At 39.9% G+C, this 24,773-nt stretch overlaps 1 protein-coding gene across 2 annotated transcripts in view; it reads right to left on the bottom strand.

Annotated features, from left to right (window-relative positions):
* The window catches only part of LOC128691314 (DNA-dependent protein kinase catalytic subunit), a 1,096,584-nt gene that overhangs the window by 528,751 nt on the left and 543,060 nt on the right, over positions 1 to 24,773 (bottom strand). For both annotated transcript variants that reach the window (XM_070091676.1, XM_070091677.1), the window contains exon 26: positions 794 to 1,044. In XM_070091676.1, the coding sequence (XP_069947777.1) occupies positions 794 to 1,044 (251 nt within the window). The remainder of the gene's footprint in view (positions 1 to 793; positions 1,045 to 24,773) is intronic.

Below are 24,773 nucleotides of genomic sequence, written 5' to 3'. Positions count from 1 at the left end.
TAGAGGCTCTCTTTGCATTGCAACCCACTATTGTATATACTCAATCTCAATGTACTGTTTGCAAAGACATTAAATAAATAAATAAATAAAATAAATAAATTGGACGTGTTTCTCTACACCAGTTATCTATGTTCACCCATCAGTAAAATTGGTACCTGGGTGATAGTCAACAGGTGTGGGTTGGAACCAAATTGACCTAATTTGCCTGAAATGTTCAGCATAACAAGCGGCTTTCTATATAGTAGTATGTCATTGATGTCAGCTAGGACTGTATACCTTGTACATGTGCTTGTAGAAATAAAGATATATTATTATTATTATTTAGTTTTATTTACTCTTAACATGAAATAATTTGCATGGCATTTTGAGTGTGTGCAATACTTGCAGAATACCTGGATACAGGCAGGTCTTGCTGTACAGCACTTCACTTGACACTATTTTGCTAATGCAACAGTTTTCAATAATACCCATTCTTCATTTATTCAGACTTCCTACAGTAAATATATTCACCACTCACTATAAGCTAAGGACAAAAATATTTTAAGATAAGTAATGTGTGTAACTGTATATGCATTTTTAGGCCTAACTCTATTGCTCACTTAATATATGAGAGTGTGAACATGTTATCAGGCATTTATATGCATTTGAGGGGGAGAAAAATGTATTTCACTTTACATCAATTTTAGCTTTAGAACAGTAGCCCAGAAGCTAACCTGCTGTACAAGTGGGGTCTTCCTGTACTTTCACATAATAAATCAATAATAAAAATAATAAATGTTGAAAAAAGAATTACCGTTTCCTAAGTTCAGGATTCCTTATGAGGGAATTCAAGAGTGCAGAAGAGAAGACCATAGCTGGTAGGAACCTTCCATCTTTTATAAGTTGCACACAAGTAGCAAGTGTCAAGTCACAGGCAACCAGAAGATGAGGGATAATATTTGAACCCAAAGTGTTCAAAATATGAGCCCCTTTCTCAATGTTCTGGCCGGTGATTCCAATTACAGTTTCACTGTTAGTGGTCCATCTTAGAAGCTCCTGGGTTACCTGAGAAGTACATGTTTAATGAAACACATACGACAAGTTTTGAAAGAAATACCTGTATAGTAAAGCCAGAAGCCAGGCCTTGTTATAAACAAAGATGCAACCAGGCTAGGAATTATAATCTGCAGTAACAGGATAATGATTTCATTTCATAATTTTAGAGTAAATTTTATATCATAAAGGGATTAAAAAAAAAACATTTCTGACATCCTAATTTTTTAACAACTCTATTAGCAACTATAAGACAACATTCCAGAGAGGTAAAAATTATGCCTAAAGATATGCCTGTCTCATTATTAAAACATCATTACATTTATAAAAAAATATGTAAAAAAATATATTCAAATTATATTAGTGTGCTCTTACTATAGGGCTGAAGGGTTGTGACATTCCCAGGGTTGATGAAGGGTGGTGACACTCCCAGGGTTGATGAAGGGTGGTGACACTCCCAGGGTTGATGAAGGGTGGTGACACTCCCAGGGTTGATGAAGGGTAGTGACACTCCCAGGGTTGATGAAGGGTAGTGACACTCCCAGGGTTGATGAAGGGTGGTGACACTCCCAGGGTTGATGAAGGGCTGTGACACTCCCAGGGTTGATGAAGGGTGGTGACACTCCCAGGGTTGATGAAGGGTGGTGACACTCCCAGGGTTGATGAAGGGTGGTGACACTCCCAGGGTTGATGAAGGGTGGTGACACTCCCAGGGTTGATGAAGGGTGGTGACACTCCCAGGGTTGATGAAGGGTGGTGACACTCCCAGGGTTGATGAAGGGTGGTGACACTCCCAGGGTTGATGAAGGGTGGTGACACTCCCAGGGTTGATGAAGGGTGGTGACACTCCCAGGGTTGATGAAGGGTGGTGACACTCCCAGGGTTGATGAAGGGTGGTGACACTCCCAGGGTTGATGAAGGGTGGTGACACTCCCAGGGTTGATGAAGGGTGGTGACACTCCCAGGGTTGATGAAGGGTGGTGACACTCCCAGGGTTGATGAAGGGTGGTGACACTCCCAGGGTTGATGAAGGGTGGTGACACTCCCAGGGTTGATGAAGGGTAGTGACTCCCATGGTTGATGAAAGATGGTGACACTCCCAGGGTAGAAGGGCTGTGACAATCCCAGGGTTGATGAAGGGTAGTGACTCCCATGGTTGATGAAAGATGGTGACACTCCCAGGGTTGATGAAGGGTGGTGACACTCCCAGGGTTGATGAAGGGTAGTGACTCCCATGGTTGATGAAAGATGGTGACACTCCCAGGGTTGATGAAGGGTGGTGACACTCCCAGGGTTGATGAAGGGTAGTGACTCCCATGGTTGATGAAAGATGGTGACACTCCCAGGGTTGATGAAGGGTGGTGACACTCCCAGGGTTGATGAAGGGTTATTGACACTCCCAGGGTTAAAGATTGTGACACTCCCAGATTTGATAAAGGGTGGTGACACTCCCAAGGTTGATGACGGATGGTGACACTCCCAGGGTTGATGACAGGTGGTGACACTCCCAGGGTTCATGAAGGGTGGTGACACTCCCAGGGTTCATGAAAGGTGGTGACTCCCTTGGTTGATGAAGGGTGGGGACTCCCTTGGTTGATGAAGGGTGGTGACTCCCTTGGTTGATGAAGGGTGGTGACTCCCAGGGATGATGATGGGTGGTGACACTCCCACAGTTGATGAAGGGTGATGACACTCCCAGGGTTGATGAAGGGTGGTGACACTCCCAGTGTTGATGAAGGGTGGTGACACTCCCAGGGTTGATGAAGGGTGGTGACACTCCCAGGGTTGTTGAATGGTGGAGACTTCCAGGGTTGATGAAGGGTGGTGACACTCACAGGGTTGATGAAGGGTGGTGACACCCCCAGGGTTGATGAAGGGTGGTGACACTCCCAGTGTTGATGATGGGTGGTGACACTCCCAGGGTTGACAAAGGGTGGTAACACTTCCAGGGTTGATGAAGGGTGGTGACACTCCCAGGGTTGACAAAGGGTGGTAACACTTCCAGGGTTGATGAAGGGTGGTGACACCCCCAGGGTTGATGAAGGGTGGTGACACTCCCAGGGTTGAACATTAAAATGGTATAAAATACCGACAGGTTGTTAGGTAAGACACATATGCAACAGTTAGGTATCTTTATTGTGAAACGTTTCGCCTACACAGTAGGCTTCTTCAGTCAAGTACAGAAAAGTTGATAGAAGCAGAAGATACTTGAAGACGATGTAATCAGTCCATCACCCTTAAAGTTTTGAGGTGGTCAGTCCCTCAGTCTGGAGAAGAGTATTGTTCCATAGTATGAAACAATATGGAGAAGAAGTGACAGGATGGAGCTTTTATAGCGCCAAGAGGTGAGACGTAGCCCACTAGGAGAGGTAAGAACTCAGATGTTGAGAAGTCAGGTCCCTCTCAAATCCAGCCCCTCTCACTAGTGGAAGTTGTCGAAGTTGATTGCAGGTCTGTACCAAGATACCCTTGTGTTGCAGTGTCTGACAGATTGAACATTAAAATGGTATAATATGTCGGTATTTTATACCATTTTAATGTTCAATCTGTCAGACACTGCAACACAAGGGTATCTTGGTACAGACCTGCAATCAACTTCGACAACTTCCACTAGTGAGAGGGGCTGGATTTGAGAGGGACCTGACTTCTCAACATCTGAGTTCTTACCTCTCCTAGTGGGCTACGTCTCACCTCTTGGCGCTATAAAAGCTCCATCCTGTCACTTCTTCTCCATATTGTTTCATACTATGGAACAATACTCTTCTCCAGACTGAGGGACTGACCACCTCAAAACTTTAAGGGTGATGGACTGATTACATCGTCTTCAAGTATCTTCTGCTTCTATCAACTTTTCTGTACTTGACTGAAGAAGCCTACTGTGTAGGCGAAACGTTTCACAATAAAGATACCTAACTGTTGCATATGTGTCTTACCTAACAACCTGTCGGTATTTTATACCATTTTAATGTTCAATCTGTCAGACACTGCAACACAAGGGTATCTTGGTACAGACCTGCAATCAACTTCGACAACTTCCACTAGTGAGAGGGGCTGGATTTGAGAGGGACCTGACTTCTCAACATCTGAGTTCTTACCTCTCCTAGTGGGCTACGTCTCACCTCTTGGCGCTATAAAAGCTCCATCCTGTCACTTCTTCTCCATATTGTTTCATACTATGGAACAATACTCTTCTCCAGACTGAGGGACTGACCACCTCAAAACTTTAAGGGTGATGGACTGATTACATCGTCTTCAAGTATCTTCTGCTTCTATCAACTTTTCTGTACTTGACTGAAGAAGCCTACTGTGTAGGCGAAACGTTTCACAATAAAGATACCTAACTGTTGCATATGTGTCTTACCTAACAACCTGTCGGTATTTTATACCATTTTAATGTTCAATCTGTCAGACACTGCAACACAAGGGTATCTTGGTACAGACCTGCAATCAACTTCGACAACTTCCACTAGTGAGAGGGGCTGGATTTGAGAGGGACCTGACTTCTCAACATCTGAGTTCTTACCTCTCCTAGTGGGCTACGTCTCACCTCTTGGCGCTATAAAAGCTCCATCCTGTCACTTCTTCTCCATATTGTTTCATACTATGGAACAATACTCTTCTCCAGACTGAGGGACTGACCACCTCAAAACTTTAAGGGTGATGGACTGATTACATCGTCTTCAAGTATCTTCTGCTTCTATCAACTTTTCTGTACTTGACTGAAGAAGCCTACTGTGTAGGCGAAACGTTTCACAATAAAGATACCTAACTGTTGCATATGTGTCTTACCTAACACTCCCAGGGTTGATGAAAGGCAGTGACACTTCTAGGGTTGATGAAGGGTGGTGACACTCTCAGGGTTGATGAAGGGTGGTGACACTCTCAGGGTTGATGAAGGGTGGTGACACTCCCAGGGTTGATGAAGGGTGGTGACACTACCAGGGTTGATGAAGGGTGGTGACACTCCCAGGGTTGATGAAGGGTGGTGACACTAACTGGGTTGAGTAAAAGGGTTGTGAAATTTCCAGGACTTTTACTGGTTTAAAAACTTGATACTTCAAAGGGTTATGGAACTCCCAGGGTACTTGCTGTGTTCATGGAATGTGATGGTCTTAGAGTTAATGCTGAGTAGAAGGAATGAGACAATCTTGGGGTTAATGTTGGGTTGAAGGAATGAGACAATTTTGGGGTTAATGATGAGTAGAAGGAATGAGACAATCTTGGGGTTAATGTTGGGTTGAAGGAATGAGACAATCTTAGGGTTAATGTTGGGTTGAAGGAATGAGACAATCTTAGGGTTAATGTTGGGTTGAAGGAATGAGACAATCTTAGGGTTAATGTTGGGTTGAAGGAATGAGATAATCTTAGGGTTAATGTTGGGTTGAAGGAATGAGATAATCTTAGGGTTAATGTTGGGTTGAATGAATGAGACAATCATAGGGTTAATGTTGGGTTGAAGGAATGAGACAGCTGTATACTACTAAGACCATCTAGAATGTATCAATAATACATGCACAAGGAATGAACATGGGGAATATATAATAGCTAAATTCAAATCCAAAAACCTACAAAAACCTTTCACAGTGATAAACATCTACAGAGTACCAGAGTCAAACATTAGCCATTTTAGTGAAAACCTAGGAAGTATGATAACTGATGCACGCATGAATAAAGATCACTTATTACTCTCAGGCGACTTCAACATAAATCTCCTGCAAGACCAGGACCCACACGTTACTGAATTCACAAACACTGAGTTACTGCTTGTTGCTACCAACAATAACAAAACCTACAAGAATTACAGAGACTAGTGTTTCCCTACTAGACCACATCTGGACCAACATCATATCCCCTTTAAAATCAGGCAGAATCACAGATAATACCACAGTCCACTACCCAACTTTCCTCATAACTAATTTAGGCAAATTACCCCAAGACACTACTAAAGTCACTTTCAAACTTTACAATGAGGCGGCCATTAACCCTTTAAGGGTTTCGGCCGTACTAGTATGGCTTAAGACCCAGGGTTTTTGACGTAATAGTACGCCTAAATTCTAGTGCCCTCAAATCTAGTGGGAGAAAGCTGGTAGGCCTACATATGAAAGAATGGGTCCATGTGGTCAATGTGCACAGTATAAAAAAAAATCCTGCAGCACACAGTGCATAATGAGAAAAAAAAACTTCGACCGTTTTTTTTGGAATAAAACAGCGACTTTGCACTGTATTTTCGTATGGTATTTATGGGTGTATTCTAGTTTTCTTGGTCTCATTTTAGAGAATGGAAGACATATTACAGAAATAGAGATGATTTTGACTGGTTTTACAATGAAAAGTGCCTTGAAATTGAGCTCAAAGTAGCAGAAATGTTCGATTTTTACCAAAGTTAAAAGTAAACAAATTATGCCAAGCGTCCAATACTCGTCAACTGGTGAGTCTAATATTCTTTTTCAAGTGCGCCAATATTATTTATACCATTTTTTACACTAATGCAGTAGTGTGCATAACAGTAAATCTAATATATTTTGTGAGAATAAAAATTCAAAGTGGAAAGCAAAAGAATATAAGATGGGCCTTGAGACATGACTAATGAACAGAGGAAATGTCATTTTAGTGCCAGGAATGTCTTTCTTGTTTATTCTGGACCCTATTCGGAAATTGGCATCTTTTGAAATTTGTGTGAAATTGGCAAAATTGCTAAATTCTGACCACTGTACTGGGTAGTTGAAATTGATAAATGGGTGGCTTCTTGCACTCATTCGATAGAAAAAATGAGTTCTAGCAAAATATTCACGTATTTTGTCGACTAGTGCAGTGGAATTGGCCGAAAATAGGGCTCAAAGTGGGCAAATTCGCTGATGCGTACACATCGCCGAGACCACTATCTTCGCGAGAGCATAATTCCGTAAGTTTTCCATCAAATTTCAAACTTTTGGTGTCATTACGATCGGGAAAAAATTCTCTATCTTTTCATAAGAGAAAATTATTATTATTATTTTTTTTTTTATTATCACACCGGCCGATTCCCACCAAGGCAGGGTGGCCCGAAAAAGAAAAACTTTCACCATCATTCACTCCATCACTGTCTTGCCAGAAGGGTGCTTCACACTACAGTTTTTAAACTGCAACATTAACACCCCTCCTTCAGAGTGCAGGCACTGTACTTCCCATCTCCAGGACTCAAGTCCGGCCTGCCGGTTTCCCTGAATCCCTTCATAAATGTTACTTTGCTCACACTCCAACAGCACGTCAAGTATTAAAAACCATTTGTCTCCATTCACTCCTATCAAACACGCTCACGCATGCCTGCTGGAAGTCCAAGCCCCTCGCACACAAAACCTCCTTTACCCCCTCCCTCCAACCCTTCCTAGGCTGACCCCTACCCCGCCTTCCTTCCACTACAGACTGATACACTCTTGAAGTCATTCTGTTTCGCTCCATTCTCTCTACATGTCCGAACCACCTCAACAACCCTTCCTCAGCCCTCTGGACAACAGTTTTGGTAATCCCGCACCTCCTCCTAACTTCCAAACTACGAATTCTCTGCATTATATTCACACCACACATTGCCCTCAGACATGACATCTCCACTGCCTCCAGCCTTCTCCTCGCTGCAACATTCATCACCCACGCTTCACACCCATATAAGAGCGTTGGTAAAACTATACTCTCATACATTCCCCTCTTTGCCTCCAAGGACAAAGTTCTTTGTCTCCACAGACTCCTAAGTGCACCACTCACTCTTTTTCCCTCATCAATTCTATGATTCACCTCATCTTTCATAGACCCATCCGCTGACACGTCCACTCCCAAATATCTGAATACGTTCACCTCCTCCATACTCTCTCCCTCCAATCTGATATTCAATCTTTCATCACCTAATCTTTTTGTTATCCTCATAACCTTACTCTTTCCTGTATTCACCTTTAATTTTCTTCTTTTGCACACCCTACCAAATTCATCCACCAATCTCTGCAACTTCTCTTCAGAATCTCCCAAGAGCACAGTGTCATCAGCAAAGAGCAGCTGTGACAACTCCCACTTTGTGTGTGATTCTTTATCTTTTAACTCCACGCCTCTTGCCAAGACCCTCGCATTTACTTCTCTTACAACCCCATCTATAAATATATTAAACAACCACGGTGACATCACACATCCTTGTCTAAGGCCTACTTTTACTGGGAAAAAATTTCCCTCTTTCCTACATACTCTAACTTGAGCCTCACTATCCTCGTAAAAACTCTTCACTGCTTTCAGTAACCTACCTCCTACACCATACACTTGCAACATCTGCCACATTGCCCCCCTATCCACCCTGTCATACGCCTTTTCCAAATCCATAAATGCCACAAAGACCTCTTTAGCCTTATCTAAATACTGTTCACTTATATGTTTCACTGTAAACACCTGGTCCACACACCCCCTACCTTTCCTAAAGCCTCCTTGTTCATCTGCTATCCTATTCTCCGTCTTACTCTTAATTCTTTCAATTATAACTCTACCATACACTTTACCAGGTACACTCAACAGACTTATCCCCCTATAATTTTTGCACTCTCTTTTATCCCCTTTGCCTTTATACAAAGGAACTATGCATGCTCTCTGCCAATCCCTAGGTACCTTACCCTCTTCCATACATTTATTAAATAATTGCACCAACCACTCCAAAACTATATCCCCACCTGCTTTTAACATTTCTATCTTTATCCCATCAATCCCGGCTGCCTTACCCCCTTTCATTTTACCTACTGCCTCACGAACTTCCCCCACACTCACAACTGGCTCTTCCTCACTCCTACAAGATGTTATTCCTCCTTGCCCTATACACGAAATCACAGCTTCCCTATCTTCATCAACATTTAACAATTCCTCAAAATATTCCTTCCATCTTCCCAATACCTCTAACTCTCCATTTAATAACTCTCCTCTCCTATTTTTAATTATTTTTTTTAAATTTGGCCGACCCTGAGAACTAGTCTCGGAGAGGGCCTGTCGCCCCTCAAAGGGTTAATAACTTCACAACAGCAATGACAAACATTGACTGGCACACTGAGCTAGAAATCTATAGAGATATTGATGAATGTATTAACAATTTTCTAAAAAAAGACCCAATACCTCTACAACAAGCACTGCCCTAAAGAAACTAAACAGTTTGACAGCTAAAAGACTGAACAGTCCCTGGCTAACACCCAGCATCCTCAAATCCATAAATACAAAGCACTAATATGAAAAACAGTACAGAAAGGGTTACATAACCAGAGACCAAAGAAAATGTTACATCAATCCTAACCAGCCTGACGAAAAGAGCTAAAAAAATTTATTACGAGAACAGATTATCCAACTTAAAAGGTGATATAAAAAAGATCTGGAAAACCCTATCAGAAACTCTAGGAACAAAAAAGATTTCATGAAATAGCGCAATTGAACTAACAAAACCAGATGAACCCAAACTCCCACCAATTGAAACAGCAAACAGACTCAATGACTTCTTCTCCACCACAGGAAAAAACCTTGCCAATGAAATCCCAAGCTCAAATGCCCTACCCAATGACTACCTCACTGGCAACTACCTGAACACACTATTCCTAGCGCCGACTAACCCAACAGAAGTCTCCCTTATTATCAACACACTAAAAAACAAGACAGGAGATTTAAACACCTTACCACCCTCTATATACAAAAAAGCATCATAAGTGCTGTCACCAATTATTGCAACACTCTTTAACAAATCCATCGAATCCTCTACCTTCCCTAAAACAGTGAGGGGTCACCCCGATCCATAAAGGAGGAGACCAAATAGACTTGAATAACTATAGGCCAATATCCAACTTACACCCTCTCTCTAAAATCTTTGAAAAATTAATTCATGAGCGAATCTATTCCTACCTCATCTCCCACAACATACTCAACCCCTGTCAGTTTGGGTTCAGGCCTAATAAAAATATAAATGATGCTATTATACACATGCTAGAACAAATATACACTGCACTAGAGAAAAAAGAAGTCCCACTGGGGATCTTCATTGATTTACGTAAAGCTTTTGATACAGTTGACCATGACTTGCTCCACATAAAATTGTTGCACCATGGTATCAGACGGCACTCCCTCAACTACCTAAAGTCATACCTCAGCAACAGAAGCCAATATGGTACACAAATGGAGGAAACTCTTCCGCACAGCCACTTACAGTTGGTGTCCCACAGGGAAGTGTCCTTGGCCCTCTTCTCTTTCTCGTTTACATAAATGACATACCAAATGCATTGCAACTACTCAAACCCACACTATTTGCAGATGACACTACATACGTCTTCTCTCACCCAAGCCCAGTTGTGCTAGCCAATACTGTGAATACCGAATTACAGAAAACATCTACCTGGATGAGGACTAACAAACTTACTCTCAACATTGACAAAACCTACTTCATTCAGTTTGGTAACACAGCTACAGACGTCCCTCTTAACATAATGATAAACAAATCACCTATCACAAAGCTCACAGAGGGAAAATTCTTAGGAATCCACCTTAATAATAGACTCAAATTTCAAATACATATACAACAAATTTCCAAGAAAATTTCCAAGACCGTAGGCATACTATCGAAGATATGGTACTATGTTCCACAGTCAGCCCTCCTGGCCCTATATCACTCATTTACCCCTATCTCACCTTTGGAATTTGTGCATGGGGCTCAACAACAATAAACCATCTCAGACCATTATTTACCCGATAAAAGGCTGCAGTCAGAATGATAACAAATTCTCATTACAGGCAGCACACTCCACCAATATTCAAAACTCTAAACCTACTCACCATACAAAACATCCATATACAAATAACCCGCACATAAAAGAGAGAAGCTTACGACGACGTTTCGGTCCGACTTGGACCATTGACAAAGTCAATGGTCCAAGTCGGACCAAAACGTCATCGTAAGCTTCTCTCTTTTATGTGCGGGTTATTTGTGTATCGTTCCAGTCACGGTATTGTGCCTTTTTTGTTATTTAAAACATCCTTACTTATTACTGTACCTACTACATACATAGGACACTTAATTCGGATATAAACCATCCCCTCAAGTTTCCTTACCAACCTCAACAGAACACATGACCATAACACAAGGCACAGATCACTCTTTGATGTTCCTCGTGTCCATCTCACACTATGCAAAAACTCAATGCACATAAAAGGCCCAAAAATCTGTAATTCATTTCCTGTGAATATAAAAGAAACACTGTTCATAAATTCAAGTCCCTACTTAAAAATCACTTACTCACCCACAACTAAATAAATATTGAATAATTGTATCTAATAAATGTTTAACCTGTGACCCAATCAAACTTTGTTATTTTTAATTACATTACCTAACAGAATACTCCATTCTACTGAATGCACAGCAACACAGTAAATGACCATATGACCTGTCTTTGAAATACTCATTTATGCTTATTTGTTATCTGTTTACAATAATGTTTACCACTGAACTTTTAATCTTAAATTAATTTTAAGCCTGCCCATAATGCTCTGCATACAAGGGGCTTTGGCATGTTACACTTAACCACTGTATTTATTGTTGGGTTGAAGGAATGAGACAATCTCGGGGTTACTGTTCGGTTGATGGAATGAGACACTCTTAGGGTTAATGCTGGGTTGAAGGAATGAGACACTCTTAGGGTTAATGTTGAGTTGATGGAATGAGGCAATTTTGTGGTCTTTTCACAGACAATCACTTATTGGTTCCTTCCTTTCAGGAATACCTTTATCCACTGCAGTTCATACCTTGTTAATCTTCCCAACTCTAGTTTTTGTATCAATTGTCTTGTACAGTACAGTATCAAAAGTCTTTTGATAGTCCACAAAACCACAATACAAGAGTTCATTTCTTCCTGCCTACCCTCTGTGGACTGAAGGAAGATTTTGGACACAACTAGGACAACTGCTATGGGAGTAGCAGGAATAACAGAGAAAGCACTACACTGGATCAAGACACACCTGACAGGAAGAAAACGAGTTACTGTCCATGAAGAGGCATCAGAATGGTTATATATGATATGTGGCGTACCACAAGCATCTGTACTAGGACTGGCGCTATTTCTTGTACAGTGGAGCCCCGGCTTACGAATGCCCCACCATGCAAACTTTTCAGGATACGAACCGTCATTCGGTCGATTTTTTGCTTCTGGATACGAACAAAATTTCTGGCTGTGTACTTCCCCCTCAAGGGAGGTTCCTTAAATAAATATAGTGGACGCCCGAGTTTCATGATTAATCCGTTGTAGAGTGTCTGCCGAATGACAAAATTGCCGAATGGCAAAACCATTTCCCCCATAAGAAATAATGTAAATACACCTACCATCCGACTTACGACCTGCTCGACATACATCCACTCGACTTACGACCGTGCATCTGGCAGCTGGGCTGGGCCGGCTGATGCACACCACTGCACAATATTTGACAATACTCCCGGCGGCAATGTGTCATGCAGGCAGCATCAGTTTGAGTAACCCTGCCCTATCAGCAGCATCATACTGTATTAACTGTACTAACTGGACAATAAATTTCACCATGGCCCCTAAGATGAAGTCTGAATCTTGCACTGGAGATTGTGGCAAGAAAAGCTCTTACCCTCGAACTCTCTATTTGTTTTCACTGTTGCACATAAACCTGTCTGTATCTGTCTGCCTGTATACCTGTCTGTATCTGTGTGTCTGTTTATCTGTCTACTAGTGTCTGTCTTTCTGTCTACCTGTGTGTCTTTCTGTCTACCTGTGTGTCTTTCTGTCTATCTGTGTCTGTCTACCTGTGTGTCTGTCTTTCTGTCTGTCTACCTGTGTGTCTGTCTTTCTGTCTGTCTACCTGAGTGTCTTTCTGTCTGTCTACCTGTGTGTCTGTCTTTCTGTTTACCTGTGTGTCTGTCTTTGTCTGCTTGTCTGTCTCAGAGCCACTCATTAAGAGTGTACTTGGTCTTGAAGATGCCAAATTAATAATGATAATAACAATAATAATCACTGAGGCGCACTAAATGTGTATAAAAGGTTAATATAGACATTTTGCTTAATCCATCCATGATTTTTTTTCAAAATTATATAATAAACATGCTACATAATATATAAATTAACAAATATGAGATGTTTTTCGGGACGGCTTGACAGTGAACAGGAATCATTCGTGTCCAGGCTGGTAACAACAACAACAACGTTTGTTTACATAACTCGTGAACCTTCTACATTCTCATTCTCTCTCTCATTTATTTATTTAATCTTGTTTACTCACCTCTCACTCTACATTAAAACTATAGATATTTTAAGGTAAGTAATGAGTGGACACAATTATTATATTATAGCTTAATAATATTAATATTAGTACATATGTATTATTGTAATAAAAATCATTATTATTATTATTATTATTAATTTAGGGCACTGGAGCACAGATCCACTATAGAACTTTGTCTGGATTTTTTTGGGTTATCCTAGGTAATTTATAATATGTATGATAACTTGACTTACGTGTACCAGTGAGAGAGAGAGAGAGAGAGAGAGAGAGAGAGAGAGAGAGAGAGAGAGAGAGAGAGAGAGAGAGAGAGAGAGAGAGAGAGAGAGAGAGATACAGAGAGAGAGAGAGATATACAGAGAGAGAGAGAGAGAGATACAGAGAGAGAGAGAGATACAGAGAGAGAGAGAGAGAGAGATACAGAGAGAGAGAGAGAGATACAGAGAGAGAGAGAGAGAGATACAGAGAGAGAGAGAGAGATACAGAGAGAGAGAGAGAGAGAGAGAGAGAGATACAGAGAGAGAGAGAGAGAGAGAGATACAGAGAGAGAGAGAGAGAGAGAGAGAGAGAGAGAGAGAGAGAGAGAGAGAGAGAGAGAGAGAGAGAGAGAGAGAGATACAGAGAGAGAGAGAGAGAGAGAGAGAGAGAGAGAGAGAGATACAGAGAGAGAGAGAGATACAGAGAGAAAGATACAGAGAGAGATACAGAGAGAGAGAGAGAGATACAGAGAGAGAGAGAGATACAGAGAGAGAGAGAGAGATACAGAGAGAGAGAGAGAGATACAGAGAGAGAGAGAGAGATACAGAGAGAGAGAGAGATACAGAGAGAGAGAGAGATACAGATATTGATAATTATGATTGATAATTATACAGATATTGATAATTATATTGATAATTATGATTGTTTTATGAAAACAGGCCTTCACTTTATTCATGTCAATGCAAGATCACTTCTTCCTAAATTGGCAGAGATTAGGATTCTAGCTAACAAAATTAGGGCGGCAGTTATAACCATCTCTGAATCTTGGTTGGATGATATGGTGACTGACGACGAGGTCAAAATAGAAGGTTACAATATAAAATGCTTAGATAGGAACAGAAAGGGTGGTGGAGTATGTGCCTACATTAGAAATGACTTAGCTTACAACCCAAGACCTGATTTAAATAACAATAAACTGGAGATTCTATGGTTTGAAGTGCTGCTTCCCAAGACCAAACCCATCTTAGTAGGAACTAGTTACCGCCCTCCTACCCAGGACCAGTTCTTAGAAGACTTTTCCAGAGTCTTGTCCGGAGTTGAAAGCAATTGCGAAACAATAATACTGGGCGACTTCAATATCTGTTTTCAGCAACAAAATAACGGGCTATGCAAAAGGTATAAGCAAATTCTAGGATTAAATAGCTACACCCAACTAATTAATAAACCAACCCGGATCACACAGTTCTCAGCCACCCTAATTGACCACATACTTTGCAACCGCGCTGAAAACATTAGTCAGTCAGGCGTCATTACCACAGGTCTTAGTGATCATTTCATCATTTACTGCACCAGGAAAATCACTAGGGATAGGATAGGCCTACACAGGACAATAAAAATGAGGTCAACTAGAAACTACAGTAAAGAAACACTGGTAAATAGGCTACACAATTGTGACTGGACAGAGATAACAAGTTGCACGGACGTAAACGATGCCTGGGAAAAATTCAAAACAATGTTCACTACCATTCTTAATAATATTGCACCAGTTAAAGAGGTTAGGATTAAACGAAGAACTGAACCCTGGATGACTACTGAGATATTAGATAATATGAAATTCAGAGACCAGCTGCTAAAAAGATTTAAAGCAAACAGACAGGATATTGCAGCACTAAATGAATTCCAAAGGGTGAGGAACAGAGTACAGAGGCTTATAAAAGGAGCAAAGGCAAAGCACTATTGCTCAAAAATTGAAGAGTATAAGCATAACCCCAGAAAGCTCTGGCAACAACTAAAACAGTTGGGGTATAGCCATAAGCCAGTAGATATGTCTAACATAGTACTCACTATCGATAATGAGGTATGCCACGAAACATCTAAGGTGGCAAATTGCTTTAATTCCTACTACACATCTGTTGCATCAACACTAGTAAGTAAACTACCAGCTGCATCAAATACCTTTAACACAGACTCTGATAAGTTTCAAACATACTATACCAATAAAGGGGTAACCCCAAACAGTTGTCAACTAGTAAGAGTATCTCATGACTTTATTCAAAAAGAACTAAGCAGGTTAAACCCAACTAAGAGCACAGGCCCTGATAACATCCCGTCTAAGTTCCTAAAAGATGGTGCTTCTGAACTGTCAATCGCTATTGCTCACATAATAAATCTATCAATCACCACTAATACCGTACCGGAGGGGTTCAAGGAGGCCAGAGTTACTCCTATCTTCAAGAAAAATAATAGGTCTGATGTAAGCAACTATAGACCTGTTAGTATACTCAGTATAATATCTAAAATTCTGGAGAGGGCAGTGTATTCTCAAGTAGTTAAGTACCTTAATGACAACAGCATTCTCCATAGCTATCAATCGGGCTTTAGAAGATCCTACTCAACCTTATTAATCTGATGGATTACCTGAGAACTGAAATGTCAAAAGGGAACCTCATAGGTATGGTAACCTTAGACCTGCAAAAGGCCTTCGATACTGTCAACCACAATATATTATGTAAGAAACTTCAAGCTATCGGTATAGGTTCTGTAGACTGGTTTAAGTCCTACCTTAGCAACAGGAGACAAATAGTCAAAATCAACAAAACGGAATCAGAACCCCTGCCGATAACATGTGGAGTTCCCCAAGGTAGTATTCTGGGTCCCTTACTATTCTTATGTTATGTCAATGATATGCCTATCAGTGTTAAGTGCAAACTCCTACTGTATGCAGATGACAATGCTCTGTTAGTGACAGGTAAAGACCCACAAGATATTGCTAATGTTTTAACACTGGAACTGGAGTCCTGCAGCAAATGGTTAGTAGACAACAAACTATCATTACACCTAGGGAAAACTGAAGCCATTCTCTTTGGAATGAAACATAAACTGAGAAGGGTAAATAATTTTAATGTTCAGTGTAATGGGGAGTCCATCACTTTGGTTTCATCAGTAAAATATCTGGGAATCCCCTTTGACCCATGCATGTCAGGAGAATTGATAGGGAACAGTGTAGTAAAGAAAGCGAATGCCAGACTGAAGTTCCTGTATAGACAAGCACAGTGTCTACCTACTGAGGCTCGCAGGACCCTATGTCTAGCCCTTATACAATGCCATATGGATTACGCTTGCTCTTCATGGTACTCTGCCTTGACAAAAAAACTGAAAGATAGACTGCAAATCACCCAGAACAAAATCGTAAGATTCATCCTGGGGCTGGGACCAAGAGAACATGTAGGCCAGGATGAATTACAGCAGTTGGATATGCTGAATGTTGAAGACAGAGTAAAACAACTGAAACTAAATCATGTTTATAAAATTGCTCACGAACAGTGTCCAGAATATCTTGCTGTCAATTTTGTCAAGGTTGGGAACCAAAGCAATCATAGTACTAGGGGGAGAGAGCACAACTTTGTAGTACCCACAGTCAGTGGCCAGGCATCAAACACCTTTTATTGTACAGCAATAAAGGAATGGAACAGACTACCCGCATATGCCAAAGCCAGTCATAGCATGAACCAGTTCAAGAAGACTACCAAAAAGTGTCTGATGAATGAAGCTACAGAAAGGGAGGGGAATGATTTTCTATTTTTAAGCTAAAATACGTGTAAATTTTACCTTATCCCTAGTAATGACCCTCGTGTAGTAGATAGTCTTTTTAGTATGATAATAAGATGTTATCTTCATTGTAGAATAATAAGAAAATATTATAACCTTTATATTATAATAATAAGGTAAAAGGACCCCAATGGAAATAAGTCACTCTGTCTGACTTTTTTGGGTTATCCTAGGTTCTCTACACATATGCTGCTATGTATGATAATTCTATGTAACTGTATTTGTGTATACCTGAATAAATTTACTTACTTACTTACTTAGAGATACAGAGAGAGAGAGATACAGAGAGAGAGAGATACAGAGAGAGAGAGAGAGAGAGAGATACAGAGATACAGAGAGAGATATACAGAGATACAGAGAGAGATATACAGAGATACAGAGAGAGAGATACAGAGATATAGAGAGAGAGATACAGAGATAGAGAGAGAGAGATACAGAGATTAGATTTTAGATTTTGCCACCGAGGTGGCTAGTTTATTGTGCACCCCATATCCATCCTGTGGACGGTAGCACGAGAGCATATGGATTACACAAAAGGCCTAGGAACTAGGCCCCAAAGGGTTAACAGGAATACATATGGATTTATATCTACATATCTATAGTTCACTTATCTGTTACAAGCAAATTTAGGAAATTTGCTTAGTATATCTGGTATCTTATTTTCATTAATAAGATATCTTGACATGTCACATAGGTTATTATACTGTCTGTCTCTGTATTCCTCAATGAGTGGACAATTAAGCACATAGTGTTCAAGAGAGTGACCATATGCCTGATCACATAATTTACATTTAGTTTGATCATCATCTGTGTGTCTCCCAAACTGCCAGAAGTACTTGTAACCAAGCCTAAGCCTGGCCACTACAACATCAGTCAGTCTGTTCACATTGCAAGTTGCTCCATAAACATACTTATCTACGTTCATGTTATCATAGTGGGTTATAGATCTACTCAGGCTTCTAACTGCATTCCTATAACAATCATTTTCATTATTTACTTCTCTCCTGATATTATTCCTAATGCTAGACACAGTTATACCAAAGTTATATTCTACATTCTCCTTCTGGGTACTCTTCTTGGCTAACATATCAACTTTATCATGAAGGAGTAATCCAATGTGTGATGGGATCCATAGCAATTGTACATTAATTCCTTTGTCCCTAATTTTTGAGTATCTATACCTGGCTTCCCCAATGAGCATGTTGTTGGAGTCATTATATGAGTCAAGAGCCTTCAATGATGACATAGAATCAGTAATGATGATAGAGTCAAGCTCAGTGTCATAGGTTAGCTTTAGCGCCATTAGGATTGCAAACAATTCAGTTTGCAGTGTAGACGCCCAGTTGTTAATTCTTATGCCTAACTCAACAAATTTATTATTGTTCTTAACTAGGGAGGTGGCAACAAGAGCAGATGCAGCCCTGCCAGAAGACTCCTGTTCAGATCCATCAGTGTATATAACTTGTGATAACTTATTACTACCGGCTAGGTGAGAAATTTCTTCTTGAGCAGTTGCTCTAACAAGAGATTTAAGGAAGGGATTACTAGCAATAAGCTTCTTGGGAGGGACTTGTAGGTATGTGATATTAAATGAACACATCTTCCATGGAGGGGTGAAATGCTCTTGTTGCCTACAGTGATACAGTTCATGTAGGTTATAAAACTTAATGCAATTGCACGTTTTCACAATCCATTTAGATCTGTGTGTATTTACCTCTAGACACTTGGTAAGATTCACTGTGACAGTGTCTGGTTCGTTTCTCAACATTCTAATACCGAGTACAGTGTTAATTTCAACAATCCTATCACTGATACTAGAAATACCAAGCTCCTTCCTCATGTTAAGAACTTTTGTAGATCTGGGACAGCCAAGAATAATCCTGAGAGCTTCATTTTGCATTAACTCCAAGGGTCGGAGAGAACTTTCTCTAGCTAATATCAACATGGGAGCAGCATAATCAATTAAGGACCTAACATAGGCTATGTACATCATTCTCACGATTCTCACATTAGCACCATAGCTGGGATTGTAGCCAGCAACAGCTTTGAGAGCATTTAGCCTAGCTTTACATTTCTTGTTTAGTTGTGGTATAATGGATTTGTTAAAGGGTACATCTACACCAAGATATCTGTAAGTTTTAACGTAGCTAATGATTTCACCCTGTAAGTAAATGGGTGGGGGATTTCGTTTGCTTGTTAATATCTTTGTTTTAGAGGAAGATATTATGAGGCCTAGTCGATTACAAATTGCTTGAACTTCATTAAGAATGGTATTCATCTTCTTATGCCATGTTGTATAGATCATGATATCATCAGCATAGCTTATAGCTATATGTTTAGGTGAGGCAGGTAGAGCATTTAGGAGAGCATTAATCAGAATATTAAATAGCATGGGAATAAGAACTCCTCCCTGCGGTGTAAACATAAGAACATAAGAAAGGAGGAACACTGCAACAGGCCTGTTGGCCCATACTAGGCAGGTCCTTTACAATTCATCCCACTAACAAACATTTGACCAACCCAACTTTCAATGCCACCCATGAAACAAGCTCCGATGTGCAAGTCCCACTCAAATCCAACCCCTCCCACTCATGCACTTATCCAACCTAAATTTGAAACTACCCAAAGTCCTAGCCTCAATAACCCAACTAGGTAGACTGTTCCACTCATCAACTACCCTATTTCCAAACCAATACTTTCCTATGTCCTTTCTAAATCTAAACTTATCTAATTTAAATCCATTACTGCGGGTTCTCTCTTGGAGAGATATCCTCAAGACCTTGTTAATATCCCCTTTATTAACCCTTTCAGGGTCCAAGGCCCAAATCTGGAGTCACGCACCAGTGTCCAAGAATTTTAAAAAAAAAAATTTGTTATTTTTTCTTATGAAATCGTAGAGAATCTTTTTGTGAAGGTAATAAAACAAAAAGTACGAAATTTGGTGGAAAATTGACGAAATTATGCTCTCGCGAATTTTGATGTGTCAGCGATATTTACGAATCGGTGATTTTGCCGACTTTGACTCCCATTTTAAGCCAATTACATTATTCCAATCAACCAAATTCTTAGCTATTTCACTAGTATTACTTCTATTCTATCGATTGAGCACAAGAAATCGCCAAGTCAACTGTTTCAACAACAAAATAAAGTGATCGGAAATTGTTAATTTGGCCAATTTAACACAAAGTTCAAAATATTCCAATTTCAAAATAGGGTAAAGAATGAACAATGTAGGCATTCCTGGCACTAAACTAACATTTCCTCTGTTCATTAGTTATGTTTTGAGGCTTTACAAATAAATTCCATTTTGATTTTTTATTCACATAATGAATTTTTATTCCCACCAAAAAATAGAAGATTTACTGTTATGCAATACTGTAATAATTGTATAAATATCATCACCATATTTGTGAATGTATATTAGACCCACCAGCCGATGTGTATTAGACGTGTGAGGTCGTTTGTTTACTCTTGAATATCGGCAAAAATTTAACATTTCCGCCACTTTGAGCTCAGTTTCAAGCCATTTCTAGTGCTAAAACCAATCAAAATCATCTCTATTTCTGTAATATGTCTTCCATTCTATCAAATGAGACCAAGAAATCGCAAATACAACTATAAAAATATACGAAAAAACCCTGCAAAGTTGCTGTTTTAATCGAAAAATCATGATTTCATTTTTTTTCTCTCATTATACACAGTGTGCTGCAGGATCTGTTTTATGTGGTGCACACATACCACATAGATGTATTCTCTCATATCTAGGCCCAAATGTACCACTCACAGTTTATCAGAGTGAGCTGAGCTCATGGCGTAGATCTACGGTTTGGACCCTGAACGTAAAGCCGTAGATCTACGGGACAGACCCTGAAAGGGTTAATACCTATCTTCCACTTATACACTTCGATCAGGTCTCCCCTCATTCTTCGTCTAACAAGTGAATGTAACTTAAGAGTCTTCAATCTTTCTTCATAAGAAAGATTTCTAATGCTATGTATTAATTTAGTCATCCTACGCTGAATGTTTTCTAACGAATTTATGTCCATTCTGTAATATGGAGACCAGAATTGAGCTGCATAATCTAGGTGAGGCCTTACTAATGATGTATAAAGCTGCAGTATGACCTCTGGACTTCTGTTGCTTACACTTCTTGATATAAATCCCAGTAATCTATTTGCCTTATTACGTACGCTTAGGCATTGCTGTCTTGGTTTAAGGTTGCTGCTTACCATAACCCCCAAGTCCTTTTCGCAATCTGTATGGCTAAGTTCTACATTATTTAACTTATAAGTGCTAGGGTTATGGACACTCCCGAGCTTCAGAACCTTGCATTTATCTACATTGAACTGCATCTGCCACTTTTCTGACCAAGAGTAGAGTTTGTCTAAATCCTCCTGAAGTTCCCTAACATCTACGTTTGAATCAATTATCCTACCTATCTTCGTGTCATCGGCGAATTTGCTCATATCACTAGTAATTCCTTCATCAAGATCATTGATATATATTATAAACAACAACGGGCCCAAGACTGATCCCTGTGGAACGCCACTTGTTACTGATCCCCACTCGGATTTAACCCCATTTATGGAAACTCTCTGCTTCCTGTCTGTGAGCCATGATTCGATCCACGAGAGCACTCTTCCCCCAATGCCATGAGCTGCTACTTTCTTCAACAGTCTTTGGTGCGGAACTCTATCAAATGCCTTACTAAAATCTAAGTAAATAATATCAAATTCTTTATCGTGGTCAACAGCCTCAAAAGCTTTACTGAAGAAAGTTAATAAATTAGTTAGACAAGACCGGCCTCTTGTGAATCCATGCTGAGTATCATTAATCAAGCTATGCTTATCGAGATGGCTTCTTATAATTTGAGCTATAATTGACTCTAGTAACTTGCCCACAATTGAGGTCAGGCTTATTGGGGGGTAATTTGACGGTAACGACTTGTCCCCTGTTTTAAAAATAGGAATTACGTTAGCCATCTTCCACATATCAGACACTACACCTGTTTGAAGAGATAAATTAAAAATATTAGTTAATGGTTCACATACTTCCATTTTGCATTCCTTTAGAACCCTTGAAAAAACCTCATCAGGACCCGGTGACTTATTTTGCTTCAGTCGGTCTATCTGCTTCACAACCATTTCACTAGTGACTGTGATGTTACATAATTTATCTTCTTCTGATCCTCTATAAAAATTAATTACCGGAATATTATTAGTGTCTTCCTGTGTAAAAACCGAGAGAAAATAATTATTTAAAATCGAGCACATTTCATTCTCTTTGTCAGTAAGATGCCCATAGTTATTTTTAAGGGGACCTATCTTATCTCTGACTTTTGTTCTATAGACCTGGAAAAAACTTTTTGGGTTAGTTTTAGAATCCCTAGCAACTTTAATTTCATAGTCCCTTTTAGCTTTTCTTATCCCCTTTTTAATGTCCCTCTTAATGTCAATATACTGATTCATAAGATGACCCTCGCCTCTTTTGATACGCCTATAAATTCCTTTCTTATGCCCTAGTAGATATTTCAGCCTATTATTCATCCATTTTGGGTCATTTCTATTTGATCTAATTTCTTTATAAGGGATAAATGTTCTTTGAGCAGCATGTATTGTGTTCAGAAAACTGTCATATTGATAGCTCTCTTCGTTACCCCAGTCAACAGATGATAAGTGTTCTCTAAGCCCATCGTACCTAAAGACATTTCTTTAGAATCACTTCTGAAGCCTTGGTAAAGGACAGAGGATACTCTATTTGACAGGTATCCTATTATCCAGCAGAGTAAGCTACCACCAATATTCATTTTGGCTAGTTCATGTAGTATAACGGTTCTGTTCGCAATATCAAATGCAGATTTTAGATCAAGAAAAGTGGTAAAACTAGTAGAGGTGTGTGCAGTGAGAAAGGTGGAAATACAGTTCTGCACACTTTTACCTTTCATGAACCCATAGAGGTAGGGGGAAAGTTCATGTCTGATTCTGTAGTACAGTCTGTTAAGCATCATTCTTTCAAAAGTTTTACAAAGACAACTAGTTAAGGAGATCGGCCTAAATGTATCAGGCTGTTGGGGCTTAGGGATAGGCACAATGAGACTACTGGTCCAGGAAGTAGGAAGAACGCCCTCAATGTAACTGAGATTATACAGTGCCAACAAAGGGTTATCAGGCACGTGCCTTAGAGTTCTGAGAATATCATAGGTTATACCATCCTCTCCAGGAGCAGTTGATCGACCTTTGGTTAATGCATTATCTAATTCATACTCGGTAAAGAGGCAATCACTCTCATCAATATTTTGGCTCATAAAATTAATCAGTTTCAAAATTTCTTCAGAAGTACTCTCTAAATTTTTTCTAATATGAGATGGAAGGCTTTCATGCCTGGATGTTTTGGACCAGTCATTTATGAGGTCATTTGCTTTTTCAAGAGGAAAGGGATGAGCAACATTGCCAGTCTTTTTCCTGGTTATTTTATTTATACCTTTCCAAGCCAAACTCAAAGGGGTGGACCTATTTAATCCACTAACAAACAGTTCCCATTCCTGTTGCCTAAGTTCTTCCTTTCTATTCCTTGCATTTGTTAGTGCAGCTTAGAACATTCTGAGCAGGTCTGGGGTTCTACATTCACGGTATGCTTTACCAATCCTCCTAGCTGCATGTGTTAGATTGCGCAGCTGTGGATCATTATAGTATTTACATTGGTTTTTATTGTTATTTATAGTAGAGGGTCTTTGTTTCCTATTCCTGCCCACTTGATCTGTGAGAACACTCTCAATAATGGTAATTAAATCATCATTAAATTTTTGTGTGCCAATGGGCTCGTAATTCTTATACCATTGATCCAAGTGGTTAATAAAGTTGTCTCTGTGTTCTGGTTTGAGAATAAGTTTCCTCCTTCTGTATTTAGCTCCTTGAGTGCTGGAGACGTGATCAAGATTGACAGTTGTTAGTCTTGGGAAGTGATCAGATAGAAGATCATCAACTATGACAGAGTCATGCATCGTATATGATGTAAAGTAAAAGGACACAAGTGCAACTAATGTGACATTTATTGTGGCAACGTTTCGCTCTCCAGGCGCTTTATCAAGCCATGGCTTGATAAAGCACCTGGAGAGCGTAACGTTGCCACAATAAATGTCACATTAGTTGCACTTGTGTCCTTTTACTTTACATATTGTCGGTAATTCTACCAACTTTATTACAGTCGTATATGATGTATTAAATCCAAGACACAGATCTAGTATGCCACCATATATGTGAGTAGGCTCAGTAGTGCCCACAATTCGAACATTATCATGCTCATTTAGCAATCTCACTAGTTTAGTTCCATTGGTGTTTGTTATAGACCCACCAATATTCTTATGTCTGGCATTAAAATCTCCAAGAATGATGGTAGGTTCACTATTGATGCGATCTGGTAAAGCATCAGGTCGAAGCTGGTTCGCTGGGGCATAGAGATTAAAAATGTTTATGGAAAAATCGCCTGCATATACTTTGACACCATGATACTGCATGTTAACTCGACTCTGCAAGGAAAGGAGTGAATGTGGCAAGTTCTTTCTGACATACATCACACAACAATTGGTTGACCTTAGGTTATAAGCTGCATATCCAGGCAAGTTTGGTGGAGGTGCTACATCTTTCAATCTACATTCCTGCAAAGAGATG

Source organism: Cherax quadricarinatus, chromosome 36 (assembly GCF_038502225.1).
Source record: "Cherax quadricarinatus isolate ZL_2023a chromosome 36, ASM3850222v1, whole genome shotgun sequence".
Taxonomy (NCBI): domain Eukaryota; kingdom Metazoa; phylum Arthropoda; class Malacostraca; order Decapoda; family Parastacidae; genus Cherax; species Cherax quadricarinatus.
The sequence above is the reverse complement of the archived record's forward strand: the minus strand, read 5'-3'. Positions and strand labels throughout refer to the sequence as shown.